Source organism: Chlamydotis macqueenii, chromosome 12 (assembly GCF_036417535.1).
Source record: "Chlamydotis macqueenii isolate bChlMac1 chromosome 12, bChlMac1.mat, whole genome shotgun sequence".
NCBI classification, from domain to species: Eukaryota; Metazoa; Chordata; class Aves; order Otidiformes; family Otididae; genus Chlamydotis; species Chlamydotis macqueenii.
In genome coordinates, this window is record NC_141567.1 from 95,801 (window position 1) to 109,707 (window position 13,907).

Here is a 13,907-nt window from a genome sequence, read left to right on the forward strand (position 1 = left end):
TCCTTCCAATCCTAACCATTCTATGATTCTAAAAAAGACACCACTAAAAAGATGGGGATGTAATGATGGGTGGCCCAGTCCAGCTGTAAACAGTGCTAAGGAGCAAAGGTGGATTTCCCTGATGTGTATTATTGTCTACATTTGAAAAAGATGCAAGGTAGTCTAGAAATACTTAATAGAACAGAGACAAGACAACAGTATGCCACACAAACAAAAGGTAACGTGCACCAGCAAACACACCTTAAATTGTATACATGAATATTCTCATACCTAAATAACCACCCACAGACACATGTGATTGGTTGCAAATGACAAACAATTTGACAGAGGTTTGCCCAATGTGGTCAGACGCAAAACTGTAAAAATGGCATATTCCCCCAAAAGATAGGAAATTCAATATTTGAAGAATTTGACATTAACTCCTAAAAGAAAGATTGCTACACCAGAAGCACATAACTGCATTTGATTTCCTTTGCCACATTTATGTGACATTTCTAGCTCACAACCCTTCCTGAAGTAACCAGTATTTGGTTGATAATGGGGATTCATTGCAATATTGTGCAACAATACTTACATCTCTCAGACTCCTCTGTGTCCTTGTTAGCCCTATGAATCCCATCCTGAATTTCATCTAACCAAAGTACAGCTGTTTCATCCTGTGTGTCCTGATGAGAATATGATAAGAAAAATATACACAGTGTGAGGAGAAACGTATCGCTATTTCTGCAAAGTAAAATAACCTGTACTCAACAATAGCCAATATAGTAACTTTCCATATCAGAGGGAAGAAGAAGGATTATCACTCTTTCCAATTGGCTCAAACACCAGCATTTCTGACTAGCAGAGACTACTATGGCATTACCAGACTCAATATCTCCTCCCAGTCAAAAACTCTTCTCAGGAAACAGAACAAAGAAGAAATTCTGTCAATAGGAATCACTCTGATAAGCAAAGAAAACACAAGGCCAAGGACTCGATACCGGTTAGTCCTAAAGGTGTACTTGCTAAAAGCACACGACTTACCAGGAACACAAGTTAGTCCTGCAACAGAACATGGCTACAAAGAGTTCTGAGAACAAAAAGCCACTGATGCACATTTGCGTGTAGAAGCTAAAAACTCTCAGATATCTGAGATAATGCCACATCAGGCTGTTCTTGTCCCTGTCCACAAAAGTTCACAAGCCTGTACAAACCAGCAAACCAAAAAGTGGTGTACATATTGCGGTTGGGTGTACACGCGCAACAGGCAAAGCCATGTTTCAAGCCTTTGTTTTAACAGATTGCTTGTCAAGGAACAGTGATTACACAGTATCCTGTATTTTGTCTGGGATTTGAGGAAATACAATAAACTACTGTTACATGCAGGAATTTGAGAACAGGAGAGAGACAAGTGTTTAGCAAGCCCCAAAGAACGATGATCCAGTAGTTGCCAAGCATATCTTCTCCCCACACCCACTGCTGCTTCCTGTAGGCAACTACTGAAAGAAATGCCAAGGCCCAAGTGCCACGCCTCTGACAACTCTTGTCATACAAACAGAACACATGAAACTTTTACTTCTGGTATGGAATAATAACCACAATGCACAAAAGAGCCACTGTTTACAGTGTTCAAGAGCTTTAGGGCCAGACTGAAAATGACTATTGCCTTACACGCCCTCCACATTTTTCCCACTGTTTTGGTGAGTCTGAAACTGACATACTTAACGACATTTCGTTCAAGAGACTAACATGTCTTTCACAGGCAGATTTCATTTGAAAGCCCAGATATACACCAAGCTGTGTGGTGTGGTCGACATGCTGGAGAGAAGGGATGCCATCCAGAGGGACCTTCTTGACAGGCTGGAGAGGTGGGCCCGTGCCAATCTCATGAAGTTCAACCAGGCCAAGTGCAAGGCCCTGCACATAGGTCGGGGCAATCCCAGGCACAAATACAGGCTAGGCGGAGAATGGATTGAGAGCAGCCCTGAGGAGAGGGACTTGGGAGTGACGGTGGATGAGAAGCTCAACATGAGCCAACAATGCGCCCTTGCAGCCCAGAAGGCCAACCACATCCTGCGCTGCATCAAAAGAGGCATGATCAGCAATTCAAGGGAGGGGAATCTGCTCCTCTGCTCTGCTCTGGTGAGACCCTACCTGGAGTACTGCATCCAGTTCTGGAGCCCCCAACAGCTGGAGAAGGTCCAGAGGAGGCCACAAAGATGATGAGAGGGCTGGAGCACCTCTCCTGTGAGGACAGGCTGAGAGAGTTGGGGCCGTTCAGCCTGGAGAAGAGGAGACTCTGGGGAGACCTTATAGTGGCCTTCCAGTATCTAAAGGGGGCTACAGGAAAGATGGGGAGAGACTCTTCAGTAGGGCCTGTTGTGACAGGACGAGGGGTAATGGTTTTAAAATAGAGGGAGGTAGATTTAGATTGGATATTAAGAAAAAATTTTTTACAATGAGGGTGGTGGAGCACTGGCACAGGTTGCCCAGAGAGGCGGTGGATGCTCCACATCCCTGGAAACATCCCAGGCCAGGTTGGATGGGGCTCTGAGCAACCTGATCTGGTTGAAGATGCCCCTGCTCCTTGCAGGGGGGTTGGACTAGATGACCTTTGAAGGTTCCTTCCAATCCTAACCATTCTATGATTCTAAAAAAGACACCACTAAAAAGATGGGGATGTAATGATGGGTGGCCCAGTCCAGCTGTAAACAGTGCTAAGGAGCAAAGGTGGATTTCCCTGATGTGTATTATTGTCTACATTTGAAAAAGATGCAAGGTAGTCTAGAAATACTTAATAGAACAGAGACAAGACAACAGTATGCCACACAAACAAAAGGTAACGTGCACCAGCAAACACACCTTAAATTGTATACATGAATATTCTCATACCTAAATAACCACCCACAGACACATGTGATTGGTTGCAAATGACAAACAATTTGACAGAGGTTTGCCCAATGTGGTCAGACGCAAAACTGTAAAAATGGCATATTCCCCCAAAAGAATACAATGAGGGTGGTGGAGCACTGGCACAGGTTGCCCAGAGAGGTGGTGAATGCCCCATCCCTGGAAACATTCAAGGGCAGGCTGGATGTGGCTCTGAGCAACCTGATCTGGTTGAAGATGCTCCTGCTCCTTGCAAGGGAGGTTGGACTAGATGGCCTTTAAAGGTCCCTTCCAACCCTAACCATTCTATGATTCTATATTCCATGGGAGTACCAGCAACAGTGAAATTCCTCTCAAGGGAGTAGGGGAGAATAGTCCATGGAACAACTTCCTCTACTGTATCTCTACCAGCAGAAGGCAACCCAAAGACTACCAAAACCATCCCATGCTCTTCTACAGATTTACTGTTGCAGGCTTTCTGGAAAGTACACAGTGTAGCATACTACAGGGCCTATCGCTTTTCTATCTCTCTACTCACCAGATGAGAAACACGCACCATGCAGTGGTCCCATTCACGTAACCAACTGAACAACGTCTTGTGGTGAACTACAACCCCTCCCAGCCCCAAGGTACAGAAATCACTTGTTAGTAAGTAACAGGTGACTTCAGACAGTGACTACTTTCCCCACAATATTACTTCATAATATGATCTTTCAACTTCTGAAATCCCTGTCATGCTGCCGGGAGGAGCCCTAAACTGAACATATGCCTAAATAAGGCAAATTCAGGCCAACTGAGAAGCTACCAGCAGGGCCTGGCACAAGCTTAAGCATACACTAAAAGGAGTTCATTATTTCATTCTGACTCAGCGGAAGGAAATGCTTCAGCACAAAATGGGTTCCTGAGGAACATTAACCCTTTCAGGGCCTTTGGAGAAGCTGCTTAATGATTTTAATCAGAAATGCATACAGTTTTGAGCTGTTGCCATTATACAGCTTTACCTTTAGTCAAAAAAAAAAAAAAAAAAATTGGTGTTCAACACAATCTAGATCTTAGTCTCTACGCAAAAGTCTGCATTCATATTATGGCAATGAGCTCCACAGCAGGAAAAAACAAACAAAACAAAACACTCTCTAGCCACTGAAAGCAGAGATGTGTCATACTTCTTTTTAAACAGATGAGAAAAAAAAAAAATCAGTATCCCATACACACTCCCCAAAAATCAGTTGCATACACACACTTTCACCCTCTTTCCTAAACCTGTATGATGAGACTTGCTCTTCCTTCCTCCATCTTCACATTTAACCAGTGAAAGCGGCAACTATGTATAAGCAGGAGAAGTCCTTGGCTAATAAGACAGATAATTGCAGCTCAAAAAATCATTTGCAATAAAAGTGTCACCAGGTGAACAAAAGATATCAGTATATATTTTGCTAGTAGCATGTATTTTGCTTCATTTGTTCTTTCTAATTTATCACTTAACAGGTTTTTCCACTTTCAGAAACTTTCTTTTTGCCATATATAACTATGCCTATGACTACATTTAACAAAGAACACTTAAAAAAAACCAAAAACAACCACTTGCAGGAAAACTTGCATTCAGAAGTTCAGAACTCTTAGAATGAACACTGTCTCCTTGTGAAAACAGATTAGGCATATTATTTCTCCACAAACAAGATACATATCTCGTTCTGGAACCAGGATTAGCTGTAGCAAGCCACCTTGTGCAGTCAATAGCCTTATACCCATCTCTGTAGTTCATGAAGATTCATTCGGTCTGGCCGCATATCTCTTTCTCTAGTGTAGAAAGATCCAAACTTGACTGGGTAAGATCACAGTTGATAGTATCCAGAATGTTCAGCTCTCCACTTTCAGTTTTGATTCCTAGCTTTCAGGACCAGTAATAAGCCCATTACACAGACATAAAGGTTTTTTCAAGAGATGCATTTAATTGCACTCACCTGTGCTTTCTCTCTCTTGGCTCGAAGTAGTGTATCTTGGTAATGCTGTGCTACCCGTGGAGCTACACCCTCCAATTTTGCTGCAGGAATCTGTAAGGCTTGAATAGTCTTTTTGGCATCCCCTTCATCCAGAGCTTCATTGATAAGACCAATTGCCAAAATCCCTATGGAGGAAGGCACAGGGGGAGAAATATGAAGTTCATTTTTGGTCAATAATAATCATAAGCATTGCTTTGGAAAAGTGCATTTAGTCCTTCCTAAACCAAGTATTGGCTGAGAACTGCAATATTTCAAACAGAAAACATGATTTAGTAGTAAAGAAAGCAAGACTATTTCTGCACCTTAAAGTAGTCTTAATGACTGGGTACTGCAATTAAAAAACAAAAAACAAAAAAAAAAAACCAAAAACCCAAACAAAACCCAAAACACTCAGAGAGACCAGATGCAGGGACAGAATCAAGTCCTCAGACATTCATCTCAGAGCCACTAGAAGAGAATCATCCAAGTCCAAAAGGCCGCAGTTTGTAGGTTACAGTTTTACAAGGTTCTGGCTTCTCTATAAAGAAATTTTCACATGAAGCTAAAGATTTGCATGGAATACCATTTAAAAATACAGTAGAGCCTTATTTTAGAAAACTCTTTTATTAAACGTGTATTATTAGCTGTATTATCAGAGATGTGGATGCTATTCAAGTACAGTAAAATATACCATTCAGCTAAATAAACAAAATTAAATATCTTATATAGTTAGTTAAATGCAAACAGAGCCTACATCACACATGCCCTAACTACAGCAACCATCTCCTGCAAATCACAAAACAACTTAGGTTGAGACGGACCCTAGAGCTCATCTGATTCAATTCCCTGCTTAAAGAAGGATCAAATCAAATCACGGTTTGATTGGTGCAGAGCTAAGAGATCTTTTAGACAAAAAAACAAAAGCAAGGAGCTCAGTGTGGGGATTTCTAACTTTGGTTAAGGTATCCAAAGATTGTGACTTTTTCTTCTACACAGGAAAGAATCACAAAACAAAAACTTTATATGAAAAACAGAACATCTGTTTCCACATCTGGGAAAGGGTGGTACTTGGATGGAGTAGAGATAAGGGAGAAATACATGTTGAGGACACTGCAAGATCACCAAAGCGACAGCATGGTTTCTGTCAAAAAGTACCTAAGGTAACTGTTTGACGCAGTAAAGGCACAGAATGTAAGTAGTAATTCCCTCTGATTTCGTTTATTAACATGGGCATGTAAGACTATTCCATGGAACAGCAATACGTTACAGCTCCTCACTAGCAAGCATTTTTTAATTTGAAACTATTTACAAGAATAGTGGAAATGAAAAATATATGCTCGTATGCCTTCGGGACCTTCTCAGACTAATTTAACTTACTCATAGACAGGAGATGAAAGTGCTCTTGCATAAGGGTATACATGAGGTAGACCAAAGAATTAAGAAATTCACCATTAGAACAGCTTATGTCACTACAGGATTTTCTGCATTTTTTTTTACAGGACAAGGAGTGTTGTAAGAAACAGTGTTGGGACTACACAAACTTTTAGAGTTCTACTGTGACCTCTTACACAGAAAAGATACTACAAAACTACCATCTTGACGTGTGCACCCACCACTGTGGGTCTGTGTTTGTGTGGTTTCAACAAATCTGCTCACGTGACACAAACAGGAAACCCAGTGTCTATGTGGAGATCCAGGAAACAAGTAAATCAAGATAGTAGGCTCTTAAATTAAAATTTAACCCTCTCTAAAGTCTTTTCAAGGTGAAACGCCAACTACACAACAAGAAGTGGCAGGAGACACTTGTTTGTCTCAGTGTACAATATAAACTTTATCATCACCTCCACATTTGCGATAAATCTCTCCCCTCTTACGATGCAAGGCTTTGAGTTAAAGATTACAAAGACGGCTTGAAAGTAAATGTCATGCTTCTTGCATATGCAGGAGGTTTTCGGTACTAGTCATGACCAAAAATTATGGTCCCTTAATGAAACAAAGAAATTAATAGAAAATTAAACTACCTAACACAGACTCTCACAAGGATCTACTAAGATTAAGTTTGCTTAATTGTGCTACTTTCAAGGACTCCTCTATCTCCACTCTGGATTTTAAGTCAACTAATACAGTCTTAGACAAAGGAGAACTACTCCAATTTTCTGTTTTGCTGAAATTTTCATCATTACGGTCAATCCCAGTTTTTCATCACTGCTAAAGGACAATAACATAAACACTACTAAAAAATACAAATGAAAAAAATGCAGAAGCAGCATAGAAGTTAGGTTAACATCCATTCACATTTCTCAGTTTGCACCAGGAATTTTTTTCCTTCATGAATACTTAAGTGTATGCAGCAAGTGCGAGTACCAAAAATCTTTTCTATGGTTTTTTGCATATTTTCCCATCAGGGAGTACTTTTTTTTGCACTTTACCAATACTTCGTATTGAAAGGCAACAGTTGTGCAGGCAAATTCTTCTACCGGTCAGAAGGTCAGTTATCTGTCATTTCAGCTTGCATAGATACTGGTTTTAACAACTGATGCTCATACGCAGTGTTAAAACAGCAAATAAAAGCTTCTAATTTCCTGATGGAACTAACTGTAAACAAAGCAATTAACCTCCTAAAAGATTAGCACTTTCCATTTCAATTCTATTTAAGATCTGGGTGCCAATATCTGTGTCGTAGTTCAGCCCCGATCAGGACCAGACTACGCAGTCTCTCTCTCACTCCCCCACCCTCCGAGAGAATAGGGGGAGATGATATAAGGAAAAATGGCTCAAGGTTTGAGGTAAGGACGGGGAGAAATCCTTAAAGTTACCGTCACGGGCAAAACGGACTTGACTTGGGGAAAACTATTCATTTATTTCCAAAACTAGCAGGAGAATGAGAAAGGGAACAAGATAACCTCCCCCCACCCCTTCCTCTTCCCGGGCTTAACATTATCTCTACCACCTTCCCCCCGCCGAGCGGCACAGGGGGGAAGAGGGAATAGGGGTCGCGGTCAGTTCATCACATGTTGTTTTACGCCGCTGCGTCATCGTCGGGGGAAGAACTCCTCACATTCCTCCTCTGCTCCAACGTGGGGTCCCTCCCACGGGCCACAGTCCTTCGTGAAACTGCTCCGGCATGGGTCATCTCTTCCACGGGGTGTAGTCCCTCCAGAACAGCTGCCCCAGCGGGGCCTCCACGGGCCGCAGCCTCCTTCAGGCACCCGCCTGCCCCGACGTGGGGTCCTCCACGGGCTGCAGGTGAATCTCTGCCCCTCCGTGGACCTCCATGGGCTGCAGGGGGACAACCTGCTCCACCATGGTCTTCACCATGGGCTGCAGGGGAATCTTGGCCAGGAGCTGCATTACTCCTCCCCCTCCTTCTTCACTGACCTTGGCGTCTGCAGCCGTTCCTCACAACAGGCTGGCAGATGCCTCTCAGGATCCTTTTTACATCTTATTCACTTCTCATCTCCTCTCCACTTCTTGCAGCCAGGCCAGGCCGATTTGGGCCCAGTCGGCTGCCTGGTGAGAGGCCAGAGGGTGAGGCCTGCAAGGCCCACAAGGATCACGCCTCCCCCTCTCTGCCCCCGCTTCAGCTTATCTTCTCTCTTTTTTTTTTTCCTGTTTTCCCCTTCTTAAATACGTTATCGCAGAGGTGTTATCACGGGACATTCTGCTACCAATCGGCTTGGACTTGGCCAGCAGCGGGTCCACCCTAGGCCCGGCCCTAAACAAAGGGGAAACTTCCAGCAGTTTCCTACAGAAGCCACCACCTTAGGCCCCCCCTCACCAAACAAAACCACAACTATCTGGAACTTAGAATCTGAATGGCATCAAACTGATGACGTAATTAATTGTTCTTTGAAAAAAGAAATACCCATATCAAACGTTTTTGCTTAAAACATTTGAATATATAACCGTTGAACAGACAGCATTTCAGAATAAACTTTTTTGGGCATCATAGAATCATCATAGAATCACAGAATGGTCAGAGTTGGAGGGGACCTTCAAAGGTCATCTAGTCCAACCCCCCTTGCAAGGAGCAGGGGCATCCACAACTAGATCAGGTTGCTCAGAGCCTCATCCAGCCTGGCCTTGAATGTTTCCAGGGATGGGGCATTCACCACCTCTCTGGGCAACCTGTGCCAGTGCTCCACCACCCTCATTGTAAAAAAATTTTTTCCTAACATCCAATCTAAATCTACCCCCCTCTATTTTGAACCCATTACCCCTCGTCCTATCACAACAAGCCCTACTAAACAGCCTCTCCCCATCTTTCTTGTAGGCCCCCTTTAGATACTGGAAGACCGCTTTCAGGTCTCCCCGAAGCCTCCTCTTCTCCAGGCTGAACAGCCCCAACTCTCTCAGCCTGTCCTCATAGGAAAGGTGCTCCAGCCCTTTTATCATCTTTGTGGCCTCCTCTGGACCTTCTCCAACTGGTCCATGTCCTTCTTGTGTTGGGGCTCCAGAACTGGACACAGTACTCCAGGTGGGGTCTCACCAGGGCAGAGTAGAGGGGGAGAATCACCTCCCTTGACTTGCTGGCCACGGTCCTTTTGATGGAGCCCAGGGTGCGGTTGGCCACCTGGGTTGCAAGGGCGCGTTGCCGGCTCACGTTGAGCTTCTCATCCACCGTCACTCTCAAGTCCCTCTCCTCAGGGCTGCTCTCAATCCATTCTCCACTCAGCCTGTATTCATGCCTGGGATTGCCATGACCCGTGTGCAGGGCCTTGCACTTGGCCTGGTTGAACTTCATGAGACTGGCACAGGCACACCTCTCCAGCCTGTCAAGAAGGTCCCTCTGGATGGCATCCCTTCTCTCCAGCGTGTTGACGGCACCACACAACTTGGTGTCATCGGCGAACTTACTGAGGGTGCACTCTATACCACTGTCCATGTCGCTGAAAAAGATGTTGAACAGGGCCAGGCCCAACATGGACCCCTGAGGGACGCCACTCGTGACCGGTCTCCACGTGGACATTGAGCCGTTGACCACCACTCTCTGAGTGCGGCCATCCAGCCAACTCCTTATCCACTGAGTGGTCCGTCCATCAAACCCACTCTAGTTCAGAGAGAAGGATGTCACGCAGGCCAGTGTCAAAAGCTTTGCACAAGTCCAGGTAGATGACGTCAGTTGCTCGTCCCTTGTCCACCGATGCCGTCACCCCGTCATAGAAGGCCACCAAATTAGTCAGGCACGATCTGCCCTTGGTGAAGCCATGTTGGCTGTCACCAACCACCTCCTCGCTCTCCATGTGCCTTAGCACGGTTTCCAGGAGAATCTGCTCCATGACCTTGCCAGGCACAGAGGTGAGGCTGACCGGCCTGTAGTTACCCGGGTCTTCCTTGTTCCCCTTTTTAAAAATTTGGGTTATGTTCCCTCTCTTCCAGTCATCAGGGACCTCACCAGACCACCATGATTTCTCAAATATGATGGCCAGTGGCTTGGCAACTTCATCCGCCAGTTCCCTCAGGACCCATGGATGGACCTCATCAGGTCCCATGGACTTGTGCACCTTCAGGTTTCTCAGATGATACCGAACCTGCTCTTCAAGTACAGCGGGTGGTTCTTCATCCTCGCAGTCCCCGCTTGTGCGTTCTACAGCTTGGATGGCGGGACAAGAGCCCTTACCTGTGAAGACTGAGGCAAAAAAGTCATTGAGTACCTCAGCCTTCTCCATGTCCCAGGTAACCAGGACACCAGTTTCCTTCCAGAGGGGGCCTACATTTTCCTTCGACTTTCTTTTTTCCCCCCTACATACCTATAGAAGCTCTTCTTGTTGCTTTTTATATCCCTGGCTAGATTTAGTTCCGTCAGGGCTTTAGCCTTCCTCACCCGATCCCTGGCCACTCGCATGGCCTCTTTGTAGTCCTCCCAGGCTACCTGTCCCCACTTCCACCCTCTATAGGCTTTCCTCTTCACTTTCAGTTGGTCCAGGCGCTCCTTGCTTATCCATGCAGGCCTCCTGGCCTTTTTGCCCAACTTGTTCTTTGTCGGGATGCACCTCTGCTGAGGTTGGAGGAGGTGCTCCTTGAATGTGGACCAACTTTCCTGGGCCCCTCTTCCCTCCAGGGCCGCCTCCCATGGCACTTGGCCCATCAGGTCCCTGAAGAGGCCAAAGTCCACCTTCTTGAAGTCTAGGGCAGAGAGCTTGCCATGTAGCTTCCTCGCTGCCCTGTGGATCTCGAACTCCACCGTGTCGTGGTCGCTGCAGCCAAGGCTGTCCTTCAGTTTCACATCCTCCACCAGTCCCTCCCTGTTGGTGAGCACAAGGTCAAGCATGGCACCCCTCCTTGTCGGCTCCTCTATCGCCTGCAGGAGGAAGTTGTCATCCACACATTCCAGGAACCTCCTGGACTGCCTGTGCCCTGCCGTGTTGTCTCTCCAACAGATGTCAGGGTGGTTGAAGTCCCCCATGAGAACCAGGGCCTGTGACCGTGAGGCTGCTCCTATCTGGCTATAGAGCGCCTCGTCTGCTCTGTCCTCCTGGCCAGGCAGCCTGTAACAGACCCCCACCGTAACTTCCCCTGTCCGTCCCCATCCTCTAATCTTGACCCATAAGCTCTCTGTCAGCTCCTCCTCCATCCCCAGGCGGAGCTCCATGCACTCCAGCCGGTTGCTGACATAGAGTGACACCCCCTCCTCGTTTCCCCTTCCTGTCCTTTCTAAAAAGCCTATATCCCCTCCATGTTGACGCTCCAGTCGTATGAGTCGTCCCACCACATCTCCGTGATGCCAACAAGGTCGTAGCCCTGCTTGTGTGCACGCATCTCCAGCTCTTCCTGTTTATTCCCCATGCTGTGTGCATTGGTATAGAGACACTTCAGCTGGGCCCCCGACAAAGCCAACTTGCTGGCTGGAGCGACAGGGGTTCTGTTGGACTGCAGTTTAAGTTCATTTGCAACTACCTGCGATCCTTCCTCAGCTTCTGGACCCTCGGTGCTGGCACTGGCACCATGCTGACAGCAGTGGGCTGAACTGTGCTCCCCCTCCCCCAGCAACACCAGTTTAAAGCCCTCCGGACGAGCCTGGCAAGTCTCCGTCCGAACACACACTTCCCCTTCTGGGTTAGGTGCATGCCGTCTGCCCCTAGCAGCCCAGGCTTCTCAAAGCACGCCCCTTGATCTAGACACCCAAAACCCTGGCTGTAGCACCACTATTCTCTGTTGATTTATCACTGAATCAAAGAAACTGCAAAAGTCTATTGCTTTGATGCAATATTTGAACTACTGATCTTCAAGTAAGCTGTAATTTGGAAGTAGTGTTAACACAGCCAGGACTTAAAGGACCAAGAATAAGACCTGGAAACAAACTTATCTCTCTGTTGTTCATTCAAGCTCCTCATACCCTGTAGAAATGCATCTGACAGACCATTACATGTGAGAGTCATCAACAAAAAGACAGGTAGCTTATCTTGTGTTTGCAGGTCAGATTACCCCCAGATAAAGAGTAGAGGGGGATGTTGGATGGAGTCTGTGGAACTTCCACTAAATACTGAAAAGGCAAAAAGGTGAAAGCACATTCAAAAGAAGGACTACTACAAGGCAGAAGAAGAAAATCTGAACAGGGCAAAGATTGCAGCCAAAGAGAGAACAAGACTTCAAGAAAAGTAACTTCTACTAAATACAGCAAATTAGGAAGGAGGATGTAGTACTCCAAGATTGGGCCACAATTAACTCAGAGTTGGCAATACTAGTTTTCGCTCAATTTGAGGGATTGAAGCGAAATTAGAAAAGACTCTAGACTAATCCTAGACACTGACAACAGACAATGTGTTTTGTTATCCAAAAAGGGTTGAAATTTGCATTGGAAAGATTAATAAACTGTTTAGAGATACTGATTTCAACATCACAAACAATCATGACTGCCTAATCTCTCCATCCACAGCCTTGCTATCAAGCCGTCTATATTACAGACCACCAAGTCCTACTCACAACTAAGTTCTTTCTAGATATCTAATGTGTGACACAACTACAAGTCAACCAATGACTTTTTGTATTGACATATACCTAATTTCAGCTCATACTCCCTATGCACTAGGATCAGTCTAGCATGAACCAAGCAGAAAAGCTTACTTTCATGTTCTTCATGCACAACTGTGTTCACACGATCAACACAAGACTGGATATCATTCCACGTGATAAATTCATTTCTTTCTGCACATGTTTGAGCTTTCAGCTTCATCAAATCATCGATATATCTGTCAAAGAACAAAACACAAAAACTAATGCACAGCACATTGCAACAAGCTGGCCAGGAAACACACAATACAGCAAGAGAATTGCACACAAAGTGGAAGAGGTACCATGAGGGTTGAAATTGGGCAAGTGTCAAAAGTGGGAAGAAGAGAAAGAGGAAAGGCTATGTGCAGGATGGTCAGCCCAAATGTGAAATAATCGACAAAAGCACCAAAACACCGAATGAGGGTCCAGGGCAAGGAACACAGTGGGAGAGCTGATGTAGTATTATAGACAACCTAACAGCACCACAACATGGCTTTCATGCAAAATCTGTGAGAAGTTATTGAAAGACAGAATAGAAATCAGACCAGTAAGAAACAATAATCGAAAAAAAAAAAAAAGATGCAAGAGCCAAAAGAGATTAAATCAATACCATTACAAATAATGTAAAGCGTAAGAGGGGGGGAAAATTTCAGAGTCACAGAATATAAGCAGCATCAAGGACAGACATAATTCCTTGAAACATTCACCTCTGAGAGTTCTCATCCTCAATGTTTGTAAGTCCTGTGACAGGACTGCTCAGTTGTTTCCACACTGTATTCACATCCCCTGAATCCAAAGCCCTATTAATCAGGGCCACAGAAGACAGCATCTCTACAGCAACAGATAATTCTGGATGAGAGAGGTTACCCTGCATATAAAGAAGACAACAAATTAATTCCACTCACTCTTTTCAAACTATTGCTGCACACACAACACAGAACAGAATAGTTGTCAGAACAGATATACAACAAAGCAAAGGGACAACTTTATTACACAGAAGTAGAAAGATGAGTATCATAAACAAAAGCAGAACATCAAGTAAGACATTAAAGTAGAATCTCACAGGGC

The 13,907-nt window shown here is 45.0% G+C and overlaps 1 protein-coding gene across 1 annotated transcript in view; it reads right to left on the reverse strand.

Annotated features, from left to right (window-relative positions):
* Positions 1-13,907, reverse strand: part of IQGAP1 (IQ motif containing GTPase activating protein 1) — an 81,500-nt gene that overhangs the window by 24,125 nt on the left and 43,468 nt on the right. Inside the window, exons 13-16 of the mRNA XM_086756915.1 lie at positions 13,547-13,707; positions 12,912-13,036; positions 4,830-4,993; positions 575-665 (exon numbers count right to left, since the gene is read on the reverse strand). Of these exons, the coding sequence (XP_086613041.1) occupies positions 575-665; positions 4,830-4,993; positions 12,912-13,036; positions 13,547-13,707 (541 nt within the window). The remainder of the gene's footprint in view (positions 1-574; positions 666-4,829; positions 4,994-12,911; positions 13,037-13,546; positions 13,708-13,907) is intronic.